General features: G+C 37.7%; 1 protein-coding gene across 6 annotated transcripts in view; it reads left to right on the top strand.

Annotated features, from left to right (window-relative positions):
- The window catches only part of LOC107556902 (arf-GAP with SH3 domain, ANK repeat and PH domain-containing protein 1-like), a 52371-nt gene that overhangs the window by 4723 nt on the left and 23641 nt on the right, over positions 1 to 24007 (top strand). For 4 of the 6 annotated variants that reach the window (XM_016240154.1, XM_016240180.1, XM_016240171.1 and 1 more), the window contains exons 2-10: positions 12780 to 12852; positions 16309 to 16454; positions 16572 to 16646; positions 20264 to 20313; positions 20524 to 20653; positions 22048 to 22133; positions 22690 to 22765; positions 23103 to 23189; positions 23749 to 23757. In XM_016240154.1, the coding sequence (XP_016095640.1) occupies positions 12780 to 12852; positions 16309 to 16454; positions 16572 to 16646; positions 20264 to 20313; positions 20524 to 20653; positions 22048 to 22133; positions 22690 to 22765; positions 23103 to 23189; positions 23749 to 23757 (732 nt within the window). The remainder of the gene's footprint in view (positions 1 to 12779; positions 12853 to 16308; positions 16455 to 16571; positions 16647 to 20263; positions 20314 to 20523; positions 20654 to 22047; positions 22134 to 22689; positions 22766 to 23102; positions 23190 to 23748; positions 23758 to 24007) is intronic. The other 2 variants (XM_016240188.1, XM_016240163.1) reach the window with 1 other exon arrangement.

Here is a 24007-nt window from a genome sequence, read left to right as displayed (position 1 = left end):
GCATTTGAGGTATACATTTTATCAAACCTTAGTGTTGCTAGCACCATGTTATTTTGTTTGAACTACAGGAGTGCTCAAACAGTATGTTTTTGTTCTTAGGATATAAAATAACACACCTCAACTCTCCAACCATTAATATGACTGTATTGTATCTCCACATATTAAATGTGTGGCTTTATACATTTTCACTAATGATGCTCCGATCAGGATTTTTGCAGCCGATACCGATGACACGATGACAATTCTTGTCATGGTGATTGGCCGATACCGATGCCGATTCTGATGCTTCAAGCTTTATATAGACGGTTTCATCAGGCGTACGCGCCTGGCCCAAAGTTAACTTCTGGTCTGTGTTTGTTTATCAGTCTGGCTATGGCGCCGGTGTTCTGACAAATAATGCTACCTATCAGATTATGCTACCAACACTGTGTTTATCCTACTGTAAGGGTAGGTTTAGGGTTGGGGTAGGTGTACATGTTAATAAAGCCTCACACCTTATTAATATCATGATGGAAGCAAAATCTGATAGGTAGCACTTTTCGCTATAGAATTATGCTACCATCTGTTTAATGGGAGGTAGCAAAATCTGACAGGGTAGCACAAATCAGAACACCGACTACAAACGCAGTTAAAGTTAAGGTGATGAGTAGGCTGAAGTTGGGCTCAGGTGGTTGTGCTGTGGGATGTGTTTCCAATACATTTATTTATTTGTGGCGCTCGCCACAATATCAAAACTGACGGATTTTCCGAAAGGCTTCGTTGAATAAACATGAGCACGTACTGCACGTTAAAAAATCAAAACGAGGTGCGGGTGTTTTTATATCACTGTATTTCTGAAGGAAGACTAGCTTTAGAACATTTTCGATGTCATTTTCATTTCATCTTTCATGTAATATGCCTGATAAAGCAGCGTTTGTGAGCTCAGCACTGCTTTGTGTACAGCCATTACCGGGGAAACCTCTGTTTCTCCCGCTCTAAAGAACCTCCTGCTGGCAGAGAATTAATTTGCATTTTCAGTAAGTCCGTCTGATTTAGGCAGCAAACTTATTTTGCTTTTCCTATATTCTGATTATTTGCGGGTGGGATGGATAAAATAAATCATAAATGATGCAAATATTAACAAAAATGTTTTTGGAAGTTGCAGTGACAGAAACGGTGACATTCCAGATAAAGTTTGAAAGGAGTAAAGCCTGTGTTAATGCTATTGAGTAGGCTAATATGGCCGAAGAAGTTATTTTGTTTTATAAATAAATGTTAATGTAAGAGCAGCCCACGATCAGTGTGTTATGTTACCGTTATCCCTTACGGCTCTGACGAGGTTTTGTTCTGTCCTCCTGACACCCCACAAAAGACTATTTTTAGCCAAGCAGAGTCGCGTCAGAAACGTGCCGCAGCTGGCTGATAAACACAAGCACTGACTAGAGGGGCCGCGATCAGCTCAGGTTCCCGTGGAGCCGTAACGCGCCGCAGACGTGTGCAGTGAGGTGCAGATCAGCTCTAACGTCACTGAATCTGCTGTTAAAAATGAACCATCCATTCATCATATCATCATGCAAAACATACAGGACAAATAACGAATTTCTCATTGTTTCTCGAAACGTCAGAGCATTTCCACACTGGCGATGACATGACTGCGGCGCCAAATCATTTATGTCCCCACACATCATGTACGTCGTCACGCGTTGACGTCATCAAATTGCGATCGGTTCGTGAGATCGGCCAAGTTAGTGAGTACCGATCGAGTCATAAAATGTGATTATCGGCCGATACCGATCTCCGGCCAATCGATCGGAGCATCCCTAATTTTCACCATCCTTCACTCCATTTTGTCCACAACACCTTTGCCCTAATACTGCATTCCATACAAAGCCTCTCCATCTTGATAATGGTTTCCATGGCACTGTGCTCGTACATTCTCATCATGAGGATCAGATGGCAAGGTAGATGTATAGACTGCTGTCACCGTACAGAAGGAGACCAGGGACGGAGAGGTAAAGTAAACAGTGAGCTTTATTGAACAGGTGCTGGGAGAGAGAGAGAGAGAGATATGGAGAGCCAATGGGTTAGAGCAACAGTCTGAGGAATGTAAGGGGTCGGGGTCGGGGTCGGGCTCACGTGATGACGGGTTCCTTTGTGGACCGGGCTGAAGAGGATGGCATAGAGACAGGCCGGTATCAGGATGGCATCTGGGTTCAGTGAGTCAGCTAAGGAGTAGCGTAGTGAACTGTTGATCGGACGGTGAGTGACTGAAAGGTGCGTGCTTTTGAAGGTGGCTTGATTTGTGACGGCAGGTGCAGGTGATCAGAATCCAGGTGAGTAAGATCTGGTGAGATTGGTGATTGTGACTGTGAACTGGTGTGAGCCGAGGAGGATTCTGGGATATGGTGACAGATGACAGATACTCCCTGACAACTGCCTAATCGATAAGCTGCTGGCAAGCATACTCATAGACAGTTTTTTTTACTCAATTTCTCTTTGCAATTTCCATTTTTTCCAAGCAATATTTATGGTGATATCAGAAATGATCAGTCACAGCTTTGTCGTGGGAGCTTGCATGGAAACTCGCTTCTTGTTTATTGCTTGTTTTATTTTATACAGAACAATCTAGTGAAGAGATTGTCTGTTTTGGCCCAGCATGAATTAATGCCACATTGATAATCCTTTTGGCTAAAAAAATTAAAATGTCCCTGAGTGCTTAAGGGAGAAGTCCCCAGTGACTGATACTGCAGTTAGTGCTTTATTTACATGGGCATAGAATAAATCGCTTGTACAGAGATGTGCAGTAATATTCTGCACTGCAGCAAAACCCATCCAACTATTGACCGAATTCACTCATTTGATGCCTGAGGTGGAGCTTAAAGTAAGGGAACCATAGACAAAACAGGACAGAAACTTGGACAATTTATGGTCTTTTGTGTTTAGGATGAGAACAGAATGATCAGTTGAATGTTTTTAGTCAAATTTTTCTTCAGTAGTCTGACTCTGTGGGCTAAATGGGTCAGTGGAATACCTCCTTAACATCACACTGACACTCATGTAAACCCACTGCTTAGTCATTCCTGTCTCTAGAACCAAATAAATATGAATAAAAGATGTCCACCCATCTCACCATTTGCTCATAATATGCTCCATTGTTTGCACTGCAGCTCCAAGCAAATAAAACAAGGAGTCACAACTTATTGAGTACAATAGTTTTCTCTTTAATAATTCTTGACTTTTTATTTTCTATTTTTCTATTCTTTTGTCATTTTGGGTACCATTTTGTGTAGTTTTAACTCCAAGCAGAGATTACAATAGTATTAAGAAATATCATTGCTTTTTATTGATGGCTCTGAAAACAATGAGTATATTTGCCTACACAAAAGACCACATGCTAACAGATCACCATACAAATGTGATTATGATTTTAAAGCTTTTTTTTTCTTTTTCCCAAACCATTTTTTTTAAACTTTTTTTGTTATTGTGGGCATCTGCAGGTTTGGCACTTGTTTGCCTTTTTTTTTTTTTTTTTACACATTTATTTTCTGTGTATAATTAATTCATGCATTATAGTGCCTGCATAGAGTAGTCATGGGAACAGCGATAAATCGCTCTAGTGACCTATTTTATGGCAGACCTGATCTGCAACCATTGATTTGTGGCCAGATGGGAAATCAGAGGATTTGCACCACATTTGGTTGCCTTGAAATTCCTGGTGCATGAGATGTATGGGATTGTACATTTTGATGTTTTGGTGCAGAACAGATTTTAATTTTTCACAGCATTATGTTTTCAGGAGAAGACTGATCTGTTAAATCTGCTTCTTGTAATGTGAATTTACATTTTATTCATTTAGCAGATGCTTTTATCAAAATCAAAGTTCAAAACAATTTAATTATCCTCCTGGTGTTATTTCAATTGAATTAGAATTTAGCCTTGAAGAATGGTTATACTAATTACCTTATACAAATCGGTACAAAGCAAGATTACAGCATCGGCACTAACTTGAGTGGTGATAAAGTATAGCTTCCTTTTATAACACAGCAATAAATGTGTTAAGTTATATCAGGGAAATCACTTACTATTGTGGCTCTCTGGAATTCTTGATTCTAATTTGTCAGTTCTGTGGTCAATGAGTGGATTCAGTTGCTCACTTCCATTTGGACTGACACTTTACGCTGGTTTACTCCAAGAAAGATAACTACATTAGCATCCACACCAATGCACAATAATGTTATGTTTATTATTGTTACGGGGCAACAGGGACGAGAGGTGTGCGGATCCATATGCAAGACTTTTATTTAGAGGCGTGGTCATGAAACAGGCAAGGGTCAGACAACAACACTGGTACAACACAGGCAAGACAAAAGAGTATTCCTAGGGCAAGCGTGGGTCTTCGATCGGCAAACGTAATCCAGAGGGCGAGGCAAATGGGTAATCCAAAACATGCAATAATCCAGGCAAGGTGCAAAACAGTCCAAACGACAAGACGAGAGAAATCTAAGACATGCAGATAATCAGGTAACAGGTAATAAAAAGACAAGGCTAGACTAGACTAGACTAGGAACTATGAACTAGAAACTAGGGCAGAAAACTGTCTCCATAATGTAGCTATCATAGGGAAAGTGATAAGCGCTAAACAATACTCGGCAGTGAAAAAGAAGAAGTCCATGGTTTATGTAGGGTGTTTGATTGGTAGCAGCTGTGTGTGTAATCAGTGCAATGGATGATGGGAAATGTAGTCCGGGGTGACATGCAACAGTAGTGTGAGAGTCAATGTAATTGGAAGGCAACATCTGGTGGCGAGCAGACGGAAAACCACGGACCGGATTCGTGACAATTATAAGCACATGCTGCAATTATGTTGTCTGCTGCTTTAAATGCTCAAGCTCACGTTGGGTGGATTCTGATTGGCTCTCAATGTTTTTATCATTCATCAGCTAGAAAAAAACTTTCTGAAAGTGATTCCAACAATATCGTTCATCTTTGTCACTATTGTTGTGGTGTGGACTATTCTCATAGAGTTAGAACTATTATTAAAACTTTATTAAAGTTATTGTTATGGTTGTCCTTGGTTTGAAAGGGCCTGTAGCATCGTTGCAGCTTGCAGAACACATAAAGAGGAAGTCAAAGCACTTTTACAGGAATTGATTCAAAATTTTAAATAAATGTCAACATCTTACACTTAGCTTAATCACTTATGAGTGTTTGTCTGGAGGTTATGTCATTATCAGTCAGAAGAAGCGCTCTCTGTAGCAGTCTGTGATTACTGAACAGTGGCTGCTTAGTGTTAGTCAGCAGAATAATAGTGCTGCTGCTGTTGGCTCTGTGATTGTGCTGTGTGCCTGTCATTTGAGAATTGGCCCAGGCCGAGCTCAGCTGGATGGTTATACAAGTACATGGAACAGCTGAGGGAGAGACAGCATGCCGCATCTCGTGTCCTTGCGTTGAGGTCACCAGACGCACTCTCGGGCATGGACGAATTGTCTTCTTCATCGGCCTTCAGGGCTAACCAACCCCTCTGTCAACAAAAGCCACCCTACTCTGACTGGCACTGCTAATGCTAAAAATAAATATTTTTAGGAACAGCATTAGTAGAAGACCATTTTAGTTTTGGGTTTAGGTATTTGTGAAGGAAGGAAGACCTTGATTGATTTATTTACCTTTGTCTTCCTCATGTGACCTTATAGATCAACACGAATGTTGTTTGGGTAAACCTGTTTTATTTGGGGAATTCCAGGCTTTTGGAAAAGATTGCATATAGTTGGTTCTTCAAGTAGAAGTGTAGTTTGATGGGATGTCCTCTGGAAAAAATTTCCTTTGGAATTTTTTTTACATCTTTTCTCCACCCTGATCTGAAGACGACAGTTTACAGTTGGCCAGATGAGGGTCATGCAAGTGGATGACAGGAAAAAGTCATTCATTACGTAATTCGTTAAAGTTACTCTACTATTCAAAAGATTAGTGTCATTTGAAAGAAATGAATAAATTTATTCATCAAGATTTCATTAAATTAGATAAAAAATTATATTTCAAATGAATGTTCTTTTGAACGTACTATTCATCAAACAAACCTGAGAAATTGCATTAAAGTTTCTGCAAGAATATTAAGCAGCACAACTATTTTCAACATTGATAATAATAAGAAACATTTCTTGAGCACGAAATCAGCATAAGAATGATCAAGGATCATGTGACACTGAAGACTGAAGTAATGGCTGATGAAAATTCAGCTTTGCTATTACAGGAATCAATTACTTATTTCAAAGTATATTAATATATAAAGCAGTTATTTAAAATTGTAATAATATTTCACAATATTACTGTATGCTTGATCAAGTTAGTGTAGCCAATGTTTGGCAAAAACATGAAAACAACTTCTGAATGTTGCATGTTGGGATTTACAAAAAATTAACTTTATAAAAGTTTCTTTCATATACTTTCATATAAAAGGTCATCAGGTAAATAAATATTTAATGACATACGATCAAATTCTTAAAAATAAAAAGTAAAAAAAAAGACATCCATGTGCTTTCATTTTTCAATAATACAGTGGTTAGTTTTACAAAATTTGCTTAATTTAAATGTAAAAATACGTATCAACTGATATGTCTAGTATTGAGCGAAACTGCTAATTTACGAAATCTTTAATATGGGCTGGTAATGAATATGTCACGCAGTGCGACATCTGTCAGATTTCAGTTTTCTCCCTGTATTTTAAAAAACGTTGACCCCAGTGTTTCTTTTAGAGTCCCACGAGAGTTTCCACCTGGCTCTCTCTGTATGGTCTTTGTGTCAGTATGTTTACATGTGTGTGTCTGTGTTTTATTAATCAGACTTGGACAGAACATGGAATCCTCAGAACCAAAGGCATACCTAGCATTCTGCGTGAGTATCAGGGGCCCGTTGCCATGGATATGAACCAAAACAGACCATAATTTACACAATGGCCTGTTCTTTTTATTTTAGAGCCACTGATTAAAATCAGTGCCAGTGCTGAAGTGGTGCATGCCAGGCCTGTGGGTGTTCGGTGGCTTAGCGATCGGGGGGTTGACTTCGTGTAATGATTCCATTGCCTTTCTCCCAGTCATTTGCATCTTTTTATTCCAAAGTTATTGTAATAAAAACAAACAGAATAAAGTTGGATCACCCTGGGCCTGCAGTTCTGACTCATAAACCCCATGAATCTTTGGCCTGAGTTCTTTCCCTTGCCTCTCCACAGTCCCAGTCAAGTCTGCTGGCTTTGGCTTGGCAGCGAGAAGTAATTCCTTAAGGAGTTAATGTTTCTTGTGGCTGATAGCTGGTGCAGGTCTCTCCTGACCTAAATGTGCACATGGCAGTATGTTCAAGTCCTGGAAAAGTTTTCTAGTAAAAGACCTTTTTGGCAGGCTGTATAGAGAGTGTATTTTCTTGCTTGGCAGGCCTGTGTTGGTCTTCTCGATTGGCTATCTTGATAAAGTCCAATATCGAGCTGGTTGTTCGTAGTGTGAATCTAATGGATCGTGGTTGCTTTGAGCGGCAGTAAAAGTGTATTATAGCATGGTTTTTCCACAAGTATCTTGTTTCTGAGGGACCTACAGCTTTGAGATTTGTCTAGATGAGTGGTGTGTGGGGTTGGGTCGTTTCTTCAGTTTATTGTTTCCTTCTTTTTTGCCCCGGCCTAAAACATTATTTGAGGGGTTTTGAGATATTGACATGAAAGGTGGTTTCAATTTAGGCTGGGATTACTGAGCACTCCAGGAAGAGAGCCAAGGGCTCAGCAATGCCCATCGGTTGAGTGGGTGAACAGAAGGTCATGGTTTGTTGTGAGTATTGTACTAGTATTAGCACGTTACTGCAGTATATATCCTGTCATAAGTAGGCAAATTACTTAGTCATGGAAGGACAAAGTAGTACTTTATTGAGAGTGTCATATTGTTATGGTGCCAGTTGTTGCATTTGTTCTCAATAGGACACTTACTTTTCTGTCTGTATAATAACTATAGTGCTGTATTTCATTTTTGGTCTCTCTTCAGGATCCAGATGATGTTGAACTAACAGAAACACATCAAATTCAAGTAGCTGATTGACCATAAAGGAAATAGCTAGTTCACTCAAAAATGACATTTCTGGCACTGTTTACTCACCTTCATGTCGTTTTGTATGACTTTCCTTCCTAAATGGAACACAGACGGTGCATTTTTTTAAAGAATATCTGGTCAGCTCTTTTCAATTTGATGTAAGTGGAATTTTGGCTACTGTATATAAATCTGTACTTGTAAATTATCTTATTTTATGGATAATGTCAATTGTATAAAGCAGCACAATTTTACTTAAAGGGTTAGTTCACCCAAAAATGAAAATTAGCCCATAAATTACTCACCCTCAATGCATCCTAGGTGTATATGACTTTCTTCTTTCAGATGAATCCAGTCGGAGTTATATAAAAAAATGGTCTTTGATCTTTCAAACTGTTTAATGCCACTCAGTGGGTGTTGCATTGCTTCAGCCCAAAAGAAGGGAAATATAAAGTGCCCATCCATAAAAAAAAGTGTCTCACACGGCTCTGGGGGGTGAACAAAGGCCTCCTGTAGCGAATCGATGTGTTTTTGTAAGAAAAATATCCATATTCAAAACGTAATAATCACTGTAATCTAGCTTGCGCTAACAGTTGTACACAGAAGCAGCTCTGGGATATGAGGTCAGCGCTGCGCATGCGCCGGTGAGTCTCGTGAAAACCACCGTTTACAGGATCAAAGGAAGCAAAGCTTCCTTACTTTAGCAAAGGAAAACCAGTCTTCTCTTGGCTTATATTGAAAACCTCTTGACATTCTTCTTTACAAATCCTCGTTTTGTACTTCTAATAAGTGACCGTTGTTTTGTTTTGATCTCTCCCCTGCGCTTCCGCGTGCGTCACTTCTGAGCGGCACATGCGCAAAGCCGACCTGATACGTCATCCACCCGGAGCTGTTTCCGTTTACAACAGTGAACAGTCAATAGCAAATACTTCAACTAATAACAAAACAGTAGCTGATTCAGAAGTGCCAGATTGTCATAGCAAAGTCAGAATTACCTCCTCTCTTAGGTTCACGAAACGGTCGTCCATGAAATGCATTGCTGTTCTGTTGTAAGTCATCTTAAAGATTCCTAAATGCATCTACTTTCGGAAGGCCAAATAAAGTGCTTTTGCTTTCGCCTAGAAACACACAGCGTCTCCCTGACATGGCTGCTTCAACACTAACTGCGGTTACTGAAACCACACCTTCTTTCTTTGCGTGCACATTTGGGCGGCATTATGCTAATATTTCCACATAGTGAGGTAGATATGTGGGGGCGTGTTAGAACGAGCCGTTTTAGGGGGGCGGGGCAGAGTCTTAACTTTGATAAAGACTATCTCTTTGGCTTTGAGACTTTAGACTTTGCAACTTCAGGGATCTTATCTATGCACAATTAGCTTGTAACACTCCAAAGAGAAAGGAAAACTTGAAATCGCATCATATGACCCCTTTAAATATGGATATATTTCTTACACAATTGCGTCACTTCACTTCAGAAGGCCACGTGGAGTACTTGTAATGATGGATGGACGCAATTTTTGCGCAACTCTCGACCACCATTAACTGCCATTATAAAGCTTGGAAAAGACAGGATAATTTTAATATAACTCCGATTGTACTCATTTGATAGAAGAAAGTCATATACACCTAGGATGGCTTAAATCATGGGGTAATTTTCAATAGTTGTGTGAACTATCCCTTTAAATTAATCAAAAAAAATGTTACAATTTTTTTTTTTTTTTTTATCAAATAAATGCCGTTCTTTTTAACTTTTCATCTTTTCTTATTTCTATTCATCAGGAATCCTGTAAAAAATGTATCCCGGTTTCCACAAAAATATTAAGCAGCACAACTCTTTTCAACATTGATAATAATAAGAAATGTTTAATAATAAGAATGATTTCTGAAGGATAATGTGACACTGAAGACTGGAGTAATGATGCAGAAAATTCAGCTTTGCTATCACAGAAATAAATTACATTTTAAAACATTAAAATAGAAAATAGATATTTTCAATTTTAGTAATATTTCACAATCTTGATTAAATAAATGCTGCCTTGGTCAGCAAAAGACTTCTTTAAAAAATGAAAAATGATCGCTATCAAATATCGACATTGCATGCTGCTAACACATGCAATGTTTAGTTAGACTTTGTGGAAACTGTTTGACAGTAGCCTTTTAAACGTTTGATTGTGGTGCTGCCTGCTAAGTGCATTACTGAAAATGATTTTCTGTTTGCTTTTACAAACGATATAATGGTTTGTAAATGCTTGTTTCCAATTACAGTGTTTCCCAAAGTTCCTTTAAATCCTGGTATATAGCTACAGGAAGTTGTAGCTCATAACAATTCAATAACAAGGGAAATGACCGGGGATAAAAAAAGCTCTGAAGAGTTTCGACCTGACGAGTCTGTGTCGCTCCGGACCACAGTGGGCAGTCCCATTTTGGTGTAACAATGTCCAAACATAGCTGCAAGAAAATGAGACAGTGGCCACAGAGGGAAATCATTTATCATATGAGCGGCTCAGAACTACTACTTTCATCACCACAGGTTCTTGATCAGTGTGCCACAGCTGTCCAAATGCTCATTATTTCTCTGCCTCAGCATGCCTTGTGTTCACTGTAGGAGGAGGTACATGAACACAATGAGTGGTTTATAGAAACAACTCATCTCTAAACATATAGCAGCACATCAGTCTACAGACTGGATTAGAAATGACTTGTTTCCTGTCAGGGTTTTCCTGTCAACTTAAATGAGCTGTTTTTGTCTTTTTTGAGGGGGTTCGCTATGGTACTGCTGCTGCAGGGTGTCTGCTAATTATCATTTGATATCAAACAAAAGCAAACGATATTAACTTAAACCAAAGCTAAAGTATTAAAGTGTATTTACTGATTAAATTATAAAAAGATTTTTTAAATTGTTTTGTGAAAGATGTGTCTTATGCTCAACAAGGTTTCATTTATTTAAACAAAAATTCAGTAAAAATATAATAATATTGTGATCATTTAAAACAATTTAAAATAACGTTAATTAAAGTTAATTATTTCTATTGAAATGTAATGAATTCTTGTGATTGCAAAGCTACAGCAGCCACTACTCTGGTATGATCCTACAGAAGCAATTCTAATATGCTGATTTGCTGCTCAAGAAAACATTTTTTTCCAAGGATTTTTTGATGAATAGAAAGTTTATTTAGAAAAATAAAAAACAAAAATAGAAACAGCATTTATTTGAAATAGAAACTTCTAAAACATCTTTACTGTCACTTTCAATTGAATGAATCAATTAAATATGTACTTGCTAAATAGCAGTATTATTATTATTATTATATTTTTTCTTAAATCTTACTGATTTCAGGTAAGAGTAGCATACATCTATCACTCATGACTAATGATTATTTTAAATACTTCACAGTTCATGATAAAGTATGTAAATGCGTTCATTTGGTAGTAAATTGATATGTACAGTATCAATATTCAACAAGGCCTTTGAAAATGTTGAAGACTCCTTTCCCATCATTTTCAGAGAGCTGATGTGAATGTTGAGGGATTTGCTTTGAAAATTGTGACCTTAAGCTCTCTCTTTCTCATTAATCACCATTGCAGGGCTTCTTTAAAGACACCACTGAATATTTGTGGGTATGTTTGGGTGTGTGTGTGTTTGGGTGGGGTGTGTTTGTGTTGGTAGCTGTGGCTGTTAGGACACATCTGTTAGCTACCAGCTGAAACAGAGCACATGTATGGATTATGAATGGCAAAGCCTGTTGTTCATGTTCAATGAATGCACTGAATCTGCTTTCCATGACTAACAAATTCAATTAGTAAAATACATTGTTTTGCCAAAAGTGTTTTCTGTCAGAAAAGTCAGTTTGCCTATATTCCGTAAACTTGCATCATTTTCCTTTCATCCAGAGAGACGCACATGTGATACAATCAAGGAGGGAGGAGGGACACAAGCTCAAAGCATGTAAAAGAGTAAAGCAAAGAATTCACATTTCCCAGTAGTTCATATATGGTTCCTTTCTTTTAAAGACAGAAACAAATAGGTAAAAGGTCACTGGGCTGCTTGGAGGAAACCGGATTCATTGACATCCTGTTGTTTACTGTTATTTATCAAAATATTTTAAGAGATTTCCATGAGCTGAGACACTCAACTGTGTTCACTACGCTCTCAGTTTCACAGCGGTTTTGATTTTTGAAATGATATCCACACTGTGACAATGAAGGTCGGTCGAGGGGTTCTCCCCGTCCATGTGCTGCCGCGGTTGCTAGGAAACTACATGTCAAGGGTCTGTCACTGGTATGTTGACTTGTGTACCTATTATCCATCAAATTTAGCCACTCCAGGCTGTCTTTTCTGAGGAGATCTTGCCTAATGTTGATTCAGTTTATTAGTTAGCTGAATTACTTTTAATCAGTATCACGTTTAATGTTTAAATATGCAATTCTCAAGGGTCAGGGGTAAAAGCTGCTATTCTGTTCCTCTAGTTCTAAATTTGGTCTCAGGGAATATCTGACATTTTCCCCACCTGTTGGCCCAAATGAGTATTGGAAATGCCTCTAAGCCTCTGCATCTCCTGTGTTGTTATGGTTACATTGTGATTATGAGATTCCCAATGTTTAGTTTTGCCCCTTGAGGTGTGGCCGGTGATGCAGTTCCTCTGGAATTCAAGATCATGAATCATAAATGAATCACAGACCTTTTTTAGCTGTGTTTTATAACCATCCTCTTCTCTTCTCTTCTCTTTTTGCCTGGCTCTCCAGGCTTTGGACCAGGACCGAACAGCTTTACAAAAGGTCAAGAAATCCGTCAAAGCAATCTACAACTCGGGTCAAGGTGAGTTTTGACCCAGCTCTGGAAATATTAAAATATGATTCAAAATTTCCAGTTACTTTTTGATAAAATGTGTGGCTGTAATAAAAAAAAAGAAGTGATTTTCAACTTGTTTAATTGACGAATTCCTGTTGAAGTACTACTCTAACCAACAATCCTGAAGTGAGAAGTCACGGTTACCATGGAAACGTGAATTGCCATAGCACTTACTTTTCGCAGGCTCCTTGCTACCGTCTCTTCCCCCATTCCATAGGGAAACTCAAATGCTTACATGCCCTCTAGGGTATATCAGCATGAAATCCTCCAGACCATCTAATGAGTGTGACATTGTGGTTTTTGGCTCATCCAGTCCCTTCTCTGCCTTTTATCAGCTTGTAACTCAATGTCATTCCTCTCCTACTGGCCGAGCACACAGTCCAGATGCCAAATATCAGAGGATGTTTGATCAAGGCTTCATAATACCTAATATTTACACTCAGGCATCTCTGGTGGTTCTGAAATTGACAAAGACATTGACATATGCAAGGTTGGGATCAAGGTTGGAGATTGAGAACCAAACAGTGTGTGGATATAAGTATATTTAGCACTCTAAAACAGGACAGACAAATGTGTTCTGCTGCTGTGTGTCCTAAAGATGGGTCACATTAGACGACTAGACTATACAATTATTTAAAAAACTACAAAAGATACAAACATCATTGAGTCTTGTGCTGTTTGATCAGCAACCTTGTTATGAATTTATTCAAATTAAAGGGTCAACCTTTTAACACACAAAAGTCTTAAGAACTGCATTTGACTGTGGTCAAAAGCAACCTAATTATACAGGGCCTCCAGTCAAGTAATGAATAAAAACTTCCAGAAATTATGATTATGATGATGATTATTATTTATAGCAGCAATGCTAAAATAGTACTATTTTTTTGTATGTGTATATATATATATATATATATATATATATACTGTCCAGTCTTTTGAGGGGAATTGCATGCATTTGGGAGAGATCGATAAGCTCATTATAAAGATATGTGCACTTTTTAATGCTCTGAGATTCCCTCAGGTTGTTCCTCTGAGTCCAGAAACCTTCCCAGCTGGTCATTTATAGAAGGTGACAGTCCACTATTTCTGTGTACCAGATCTCTTAGCTCTGCTAAACAAGACAAATGTACCTTTTGCACACGTTGCCATTATATGAACGTAGATTCTGATTGCTATACTGATAGAACATGACTGGGTCAACATGTGGCAATTTAAAGTGATCTGATATGTACACCTTCCTCTTGTGAGCTGCAGTGCTTGATCGGATTGATTGGCTGACCTCTGTCTGACCTCAGTAATCCTTGGAGAGCACTCGTCCTCTAAACCTCTTCAGCAATGCAGAGACATCCCTATCATGATTCAGCCAATGCCAGCAGAATGTCTCTTTTTGGGTTTGTGAATGAAATCACACCAGCTCCAGCTGAATGCAGCCGCCCTTGACGCACATCACTCTGCTCACTGATGTCTTCCTGAAGTGTAGAGTGTCTCGTGTTGTGCTATTAAGTGTAGAGCATTACTGTGGGCGGCAGACAGAGGATGTAAACCGGCTCCCGCTGTGTTATTGACTCTTTGCTGTGTGCGTTGCAGGTGGCCTCTGTGTCACGATCCTGTTTACACTCTAATCGACTCCTGATGATTCATACCTGAGCTGTTGACACTTGGCATGAGGCTTTTATTCTCTGTTGAATTGCAGAGGTCTGCTCATGTCACTTTGCTTACAGTCTTGTTTAGATCTGTCTACAACCTTTTAATCCATCTGTGACATGCACGATCTGCTTATCTTCAGAAGTCTCGACAGTTAAATGAATTTATGTTTGCAATGATTTAATTTTTTTAATCTAATGGATTATATTAGTATTACTATAAGTATTAGTGTTTAGTGTATATAATTATGTAATTAATGTCTATTTAATGTAAAACTGTAGGTAATTAATGAACGGTGCTATACAAATAATAATAAATATTATTATTAGTCGTAGAATTATATATTATCATTTATAATTCTAATGTATGTAATTTATGGATAAATAAAAAATTAAATTACTATTAATAATAATAATTTGTATTAGTATTTATTTTGGATTTAATGTATATATGAAAGGTTATATATAGCTCAAATGAAAATAATAATAATAATTACAATTTTATAGCACCTTTCATACATAAAATGCAGCTCAAAGTTGCAAAGTGCTTCACTGATCAGAAAATAAAAACAGAAAAGGAAACATTTTACACAATAACACTTCCATTTGTGTTATTTCATAGTTTTGATGACTTCTCTATTATTCTAAAATAGTAATATAAAATAGTATGTCTGTCCAATTTTTTTGAGTGGAAGACTGTGCATTTGGAAGAAATTGATAAACTCCTAAGAATAAGACATCGATCGTAAGACACAAGATTGTAACAAAGACATAAACAGTATAAACAGACATAAATTAGCTCAAATATCTACAGTGCCCTCCACTAATACTGGCACCCTTGGTAAACATGAGCACAGGTGGCTGTGAAAATAAATCTGCATCTTTTATCCTTTTGATCTTTCATTCAAAAAATTCACAAAATTCTAACTTACCATTGAAATAAAACAATGGAAAGTGGGGGAAATAAATAAATGAAATAAATGTTTTTCTCTAGTTCACGTTGGTCACAATTATTGGGACCCAATTATTGCAACGTCCTTTACCCAAGGTAACAGCTCTGAGTTTTCTCCTATAATGCCTGATGAGTTTGGAGAACACCTGACGAGATCAGAGACCATTCCTTCATGCAGAATCTCTCCAGATCTCCAGTTCCTTCAGATTCACAGCTTCATGTTGGTCCTAGTTGATAAATGTACAGGGGAATTGAGGAATTCTCTTTATTTCCTTCACATTTTATGCTATTTAAATAGGTGTGTTTGACTTGAAGCGGTCAAGCAGACCGATTGCTGTATGACATCAATGTACCGTGAGAGCGATTAGAGAGCAGATGCTCCATAAGCTTTTGAACTGCTCTCATGGTACTTTGATGTCACCAATCAGTCAAGTCAAACACACCTTTTAACTTTGGAAATTGACACCATTTTGACATGACATGACTCAACCCACTAGGGTCATTTTTTAATTAGTCTTATGATTTTCATGTTAATCAATGTTATAAATTCTTGAAGTTGAAAGTGTGTTCTTTTTCTTTCTATTTACTGACTCCTATTTCATCTTAATATGCAGGCAGGTATCCATTCATAGGCTGATACAGCCTAAAAAATGTCAAATGTCTGCTGTGGGATTGATGGAGTGTTCAGGCAATGTGTTTGAAAACATCATTGAAGTCATTATTTTTGCAATTCCGTTGGTGATTGGTGCATAAATTACACACTCACCTTTAAATAAAGTATATTCCAGTCCTATAATAATATGAATGGTTTGTTCTTATTCTCTACAGAGCATGTGCAGAATGAGGAGAATTATGGGCAGTCACTGGACAAGTTTGGCAGCAACTTCATCAGCAGAGATAACTCTGATCTTGGGACAGCCTACATCAAGTTCTCTGGCCTTATCAAGGAATTGGCCGCTCTCCTCAAGAACCTGGTGAGGGATAGTGGAGTTTTTATTTTGTTTTATTCTGTATTATTTTCTTAGTCTTTATTTTATTTTAACTTATTTTATTTCAAGATGTATGATCTCTCGACTGATTCTCCTCCTCAGCTCCAGAGTCTCAGCCACAATGTCATCTTCACCCTGGACTCTCTGCTCAAAGGAGATCTGAAGGGAGTGAAGGGGGTAAGATTTACATCCCTGTCTCTGGACTAAACTAATTGGAAAGGCCCCCTCTTAGGAACACCCTGATTTACTGCTCCATACCTGCCTTAAATGAATCCCTTTGGACCAAAAAACGCACACTGTAAATCTGGTTGGAGTTAAATTACAGGGTTCGTCATGCCACTGTCCTCTATGAAGCACAGTGCTGAAAGAATGGCCACTGTTAATGCTAGTAAACAGTGTGGGAGCGTTTAAAGCCCTCTGACTCAGTCGGTTTGAAGTGTTTACTGGTTGACTGGGGTAAAGAGCTCAGGCGTCAGACCGACCACTCCTGTCAGCTGCTTGTTGATGTCTCAGGCTTGAAGGCAAACATGTAGTGATTGTGAAAATGACTTACACTAAGTGTAGGGCTGCCTCACACTGAACGGTTTTGGAAAGGCTGTCTGATTGTTTTCACTTTAGCATGACCCAGGCTGAGAGCCTCTGCAGCATCAGCTGAATTTCTGAGTGGAAGTGATGAGGCTTCACTTTTTTTGCTCAGTAGACGGAGGATACATACCTGCCAGCCCCCATTCTTTCTCTCTCATTCTCTTATCTCGCTCATACTTTGTCTCTCTCTTTCTTTCACCCTCTTACTCAGCGGAAACGAAACCGTTCTCTAAAGCCCTTATTGACAGATGCAGAGGCAGTTGAAGGGTATAAATGCAGTCCCTGGAGGACATTATCAGCTCTCTCTCTCAAATCTTTCCTGTACTGGAACAGATGCCTCATAAACCATTAAAAAGCACCTACACCAATGTTCCTTTATGTGTAACCAGGACTCACTCAGAGAGTGAGTATGAGGAAATGGAGACAAAACACAAAATTACTGCAGAACTCAATATAGTGGATATAGTGCTACACACACACACACACGTTTATATGTGAGTGTGTGTGTGTATGTATATAGCAAATGTTTGATCTATTTTCTTTTTACTTTTGTTAGAATAGTAAATAATATAATTTTTTTTAGATCTGTCAGAAGAATTAATCCAAAATAACTTGGATACACTCAAAATTAAAATCTGTCATTTTAAATGCAGATTATAATCTCCAGTACAGAAAAGTGGATATTTATTTTGAGATTTGCTACAATTATTATTAATTAACTATTAGAGCTGATTGCCATTCATTATTCTCTACATGTAGCGCGATCTGAACCCTAAACACGTTTTGTCAAAAAAGCTGGGGCAAGTTCAAGCTCAAACCGGTGTGCACCGTTTTGCTACGATTTCCGAGTTGAACGACATGTTTCCTGGAAACGGTGTGCAACGGTGTGCAACGGGGTTGGAGATACGTTTTCTCTTGTTTGGTGGGTGTATCAAAAATGTCAGCCTAATCATTAGGAGCATGTATACAAACCACGCGGTATTAAAGAGGCAGTTTGCACAATGTAATTAACATCCAAATTAATTCACAAGAGCAAGTATATTGTTTGCACATGTTTATTTACATTAAAGTCAAAATAACTGAAATAATAAGAGCACATGTATAGATCTGGAACTTCTTTAAGTGTCTAAATAACATTTAGTAATTGCAATGTCTTCTGGTCCATATCCTTTCCTAAGGAAGGTGTGCTAGACACTGATTAATGTAACATAAAAATGCTATACATATTTATATATTTTGCTATTGCATTGTGGAGTGACACTTTCATAAACTTTTCTATACCCCTCTGATTATATAATGGTAAATATTACAATATCATAGCACAGCAACAGTGATCAGCAATAATGATAAGCCTAATACTCACAATAAAAATAATAAGGTCATATAGATCATAACACAGTCTCAGAGGTAAGAAGTGGATTATCCTTCACATGAAATGTTTGTCTTTTCATCCTGAAATGCGAGGCAAATGTTGGATCACAATAATTAGGAACCACAGTTTCCACAAATCCCTTCACTCAAATTCGGCAAGGGCAGTGACTGTAACATCGAACGTATTTTGCAGTATTAAACACGTATTTATACCGATTTCATCAGGCTCCGAAAGTTCTTCAAAAAGAACACAAAGAATGGCCTTCTCAGCTGCCATAGTTGCAACTCATGCGTCATCAGAGCAGTGTTCAACGCACCACCGTTTCTGTTCAAAAAAACGTTTTGCACCGTTTTTGTCGGGGCTGAACGCGGCCCTGGTTTTGTCCACTTTCAAGGCATCGCGAGTTCACGTTTTACTGCAGAAGCCGACAAGCGCCCTTGTTGTTTTTGAACAGAAGCCGATAAGTCAATTTTAGCGAATCAGCGCGCTGTATTCAGGTCAGGTGACAAGACTACTTTCACTTTGAAAAGACGTGCTAGCTGAGAGAGAGGAGTTTAGCCAAAACTGACTAAAAGTGATCGAGGATGGATAATTTCGACGAACTTGATGAACCTGTGATATCTTCTTCAGGGCGAAAAAGGAAAATAAAAGCTGAAACGTTTTCACGGAACCTTGCAAAAGCAGCACGTTACAATGGTGAGGGAAAAGCTCTGTGTATTGCGTGTAATCACATCCATACAGTTTATGATCACAACAACAACAACGTTTGCCAGGCATCTACATTGTCATCTGAGGAGATTTCTAAGATTAAACGAGTGTTTTTTTAAACTCTAAAACATGAAATGTAGAGTTATCTGCTTTTGCCAAAAAACAACTGTTGGAGTTATCTGCTTTTGCTATAAAACAAACTTTTAATATGTAAAAAAAACATACTTTCAATGAACTTTAATTTTGTAAATTACCTGTATTTGTTTAAGTTATTATTACTTAATCAAAACAACCCAACTGCAGTTTGATTGATATTACTTGGAATGAGCAAAAAAAAAACTTTATTTCTGAAAAAAAATAATAAAAATGTAGTTATCGGTTTCTGCAAATGAACTCTTCATATATATATAAAATATATAAAATTCAATATATTTCATATTTTTTTAAATCTAAATTTAGTGTGCGTTCAGTTTCTACATTTGAAAAATTTGCTTTCAGCTTCATTTGATGTGTAAAACAGCATAATAGATGGGAACGCTTAAAAATAGGAACATGAATGACAAACTACATAAAAGTGCAGAACAGCACTGAGGGAGACCTGTCACGTCTTTTTGTGCTCTGACTTATATGTATTCAGAAGCATAAACTGCCGTAAGCTTCTGGATTCTGCTTTAGCAGTATGAATATATTCATGCTGTAAACAAATTTATGCTTATGCCCTTTCTAAAAGAAGCCAGCAAGCTGATCCACCTCAGGTAAAGTAACACACTCCAAAAGGACTCAGCCAAAACATCCGTGTATGTTTCATGATCAATTATAATTTAAGTAGATAAACATTTGGGTAGTAGCAAAGTGCATATCGTCATTAAGTCCAGAGAGAATAGGTTTCTGAGAGTGGGAAAATCTGATAAAGCTTCTTGCTTTACTACAGTGCATATCAGTCACTACTATACATTAGTGCAGTGCGTTTCAGTGTAGTGATCAAATCTCTTAAAATTTGGATGATTTCTTTGATGCTTTATATTGTATAATAATGTGTTCAGTTTATCAACTGTGAAAAATGGTCTATAACGCTGCACAGTAAACCTAATTGCTTACTGCACTATTTATTTTATTTCCCCCAACACAGGATCTTAAAAAGCCTTTCGACAAGGCCTGGAAAGACTACGAGACCAAGTTGTAAGTATCATTATCATGTGTTTATATTCTTTTGTCTTAGTATACAAAACGTTGTTTAATGTAATGTAGTGATATACATTAATTTTATGGCTATGCTCAGACACAACAATATATCATTATCATAGAGAAAGTGCCACATGCGGTAACCTCTAGCTGAACTTAAGCTTGTTGTTTCTCTGTCCTCTTCTGTTTCTTGCCTTTTCATTGTAGCACAAAGATTGAGAAGGAGAAGAGGGAACATGCCAAGCAGCACGGCATGATCCGTACAGAGATCACCGGCGCAGAGATCGCAGAAGAGATGGAGAAAGAGCGGAGGATCTTTCAGCTGCAGATGTGTGAGGTGTGTGGGCTTGTGAAAATTAAAACTTTCGGTCTCTTTATTCCTCATTTCCCCCCAAGAAAAGTTAGCAAGTTTTGATTGTTCAGCAACTTCAGCTTGTCTCTTGTTCTCTTCTGCCATGATATCTTCTCTAGGAGAGATGAGGAGATTTTCAAATGCGTTCATATTTCACTCAGATGCTCTGGAGCAAGTTTTGAAGTGGCTGCTCGAGACATCATGGCATGGCAGTGTCTTAGCTCATGAATATTAATTAGACAGTTCTGACGTTGCTAGGTAACATTGCTGAACTATCCATTCACATAACCTGATTAATATTCATGAGTCAAACAACAGTAGGCTTTGTATATTCAGGTGCAGAATATGCAGCATAAGGGCCTTTTCGCACCGCGGGAACCTTTTCATAGTACCAGAACTAATTGTGGAACTACCCACTTTTCGGCGTGTTCGCACCGCCGGAACTGGGAGCGATTTTAGTATCGGACTGCCTTTTTCGAGAACCAAATTAGCTCCTACTCCGGAGCAGGGTCTAACCAGCACAACTGGTACTAATCGTGATGCAAGTAGACATTGATTGGCCAAACACGTATGAAAACGCCCTCACCCGCCATGATTTAAAACGCCGCGTAAACATACTGTAAGCATGTCAGTGTTCTTTGTTTCTGTTGTTGAACGCCGCGCACAAATGACGTCGCTGTCGACCGGTTTACGTCACTTCTTAGTACACACTCTCGGTGCGAATGCAACCCTTTAAATGGTACTGGGAAATAGTTCGTGCAAAATCGTCCCAGTACTTTAGTACCGTACGTTTAGTTCTGGAACTAAAGCGGTGCGAAAGGGCATATTGACATACCAGGATATCAGACCAGCTTTATGTTTAACATAATTTTACATGAGATGTTGCTGTTTTTGTACATATGTTTTATAAATTTTTTTATGTAGACATATATCTCCAAGATGAATTGATCTGGAGATCAGGTCTGCAGTAGAGCATTTGGTCATTTTCGAGATAGGAACAAAAACTATATCAACAATTTAATGCTGAACTACGAAGTGCAAACCATTTAATCATCAAACAAAATTGGTTCTAAGGCTCACTTCAATCAAATAAAACAGCTTTTAATGCAATTGGATTTCATAAGCAAAGCAATACACAGATAAACTTATAATAGAAGCAAAAAAGTATATATTATAATAACAGTTGATGCAGGCTAAAGTGGTCTCCTCTATTTTATATATCTGTTTTATACCAGATGTGTTAGGGTGGAGCATTTAAAGACAATTCTTTACTTTAACCACTTCAAAGCGTGTGTGTGTTTGTGTGTTTAGAAGCGTGCAGCGTCAATGTATTTTCATATTAACACACTAGTGTCTTTATTATCTATGGTTCCCAACAGTACCTGATCAAAGTGAACGAGATTAAGACCAAGAAGGGAGTGGATCTCCTGCAGAATCTCATCAAGTATTATCATGCACAGTGCAAGTGAGTGTCTTAGAATCCTGTTTTCTCGTCGTGTTACTGTAATTCCTAAGAATATTCTCCTAGATTAGTTAATTATCAGAATTTATGGTGTGAAGTGGAGATATATTATATTCAAAGAGTTTAAAATTGCACACAGTTATTAAATGTACACTACCATTCAAAGTTTTGGGGTTGGTAAGAGTTTTTTTTTTTTTTTTTTTTTACATAGAAATTAATATTTTTTTAAGTATTACTTTTATAAAGAAAGGACACACGAAATAGATCAAAAGTGACAGTAAAGGCATTTATAATGTTACAGAAGTTTTCAATTTCAATGTTGTTATTTTGAACTTTCTATTCATCAAAGATTCATGAAAATAAATAAAACAGTTGCTTTAAGATGAAATAATATTTCACTATATTACTGTTTTTGATCAAATAAATGCAGCCTTGATGAGCTTGTTTCAAAAACATAAAAAAAAAATCTTACTGGCCCCAAACTTTTCAACAGTAGCACATGTAGTGTTGAACAAATGCCTTGCAACCTTTCATTTGTTCTTCTTGTGGTTTCTCTCAGTTTTTTCCAGGACGGCTTGAAAACCGCTGACAAGTTGAAGCAGTATATCGAGAAATTAGCAGCTGATCTCTATAATGTTAGTTAATCTTTCATTTTATAATTATTTTTGCTGTTTTGTTTTGTTGTTAGTTCTGTTATTATTATGCAGCTCTGCTTGTGAGAACATTACAATTATATTATGTATGCTATCATGAGACAAGCATAATTAATATATGAGTCTATGAAATATGTGAAATATTATCTCATATTCAAAAGTATTGCTCAAAACAACTGTTCCTTCGAACAAGTGATAAAGGTTCTCCAGCAGTGCCTTCTCAAGAGAGTGTTTACTACTATGAAACATCTTCAAATTAGGTGTTTGTTTTATGTTGTTTATATCGCCCCATATTTTGACAGTCAATTTGTATTGTCAGATAAAACAGACCCAGGACGAAGAGAAAAAACAGCTCACAGCTCTCAGAGACCTCATTAAATCGTCTTTACAACTGGACCAGAAAGAGGTAGGTACATCACCAGAGGATATATCCTCTGCCTTTTATCCACAATGGCTTGATGATGCCTTTTTGTGTTTGATTTACTGATGACAGAGGGCAATTTTTCAGAATAGTGCCAATTCCTTCCATAAACGTCATGTAAAATCATCTGGATTTGCATGCTGTACTCAGCGTTAAAGATATGATTCAAGATGTGAATTTGCTTTTCATGTCTAGTTTGTCTCTGTGAGACATGTGAAGTAGGATTTCAGTGTTTGTGTGCAAGTGTACATGTTCTCATGAGAGAGAGGAAACATGGACGTGAGGGTCAGGCAGTGACAACACAAGCTCTTTTGTAGAGCCCAGCGTTTGATCTTTTATGTGTTTTGTTTGGAGTTGATGTCCATTTGAACCGGACGTCTCTGGTCTCGATTGAATAACAATGTTCTGCGTTGTATTATCCTCGAACGTGGCTGTGAATATTGCAACGTTAGGTTCGCTCTTATTTTTATTCTATGCACACTGCAAAAATAATAATCTGCATTTCTGACTCCTCTTTTTCCTTTTCACTGCCTTCCAACTGAAGTCTAGGAGAGTAAGTTCATAAAAGTAACATTCAATGTTGCCAGACTTTTTTTTCCCCCATTTGATTTCATTATATATATATACAGTATATGGTGTGTCCAAAAGTCTGGGAGCCCTACTGAAAATGTTGTTCATTTTCATTTAAATTTCATTTAGTTTTGCATTTTTGTAATTTAATGCAATAGAATTACACATACCCGTATTGTGGTTACATTTGGTGCTAGAATGAAATGTTAATTATTTTTTTCTCAATTTTACAT

This window comes from Sinocyclocheilus grahami, unplaced genomic scaffold, assembly GCF_001515645.1.
Source record: "Sinocyclocheilus grahami isolate Dianchi unplaced genomic scaffold, SAMN03320097.WGS_v1.1 scaffold21.1, whole genome shotgun sequence".
NCBI lineage: Eukaryota > Metazoa > Chordata > Actinopteri > Cypriniformes > Cyprinidae > Sinocyclocheilus > Sinocyclocheilus grahami.
Note: the sequence above shows the minus strand (reverse complement) of the source record. Positions and strands in the feature narration are given on the sequence as shown.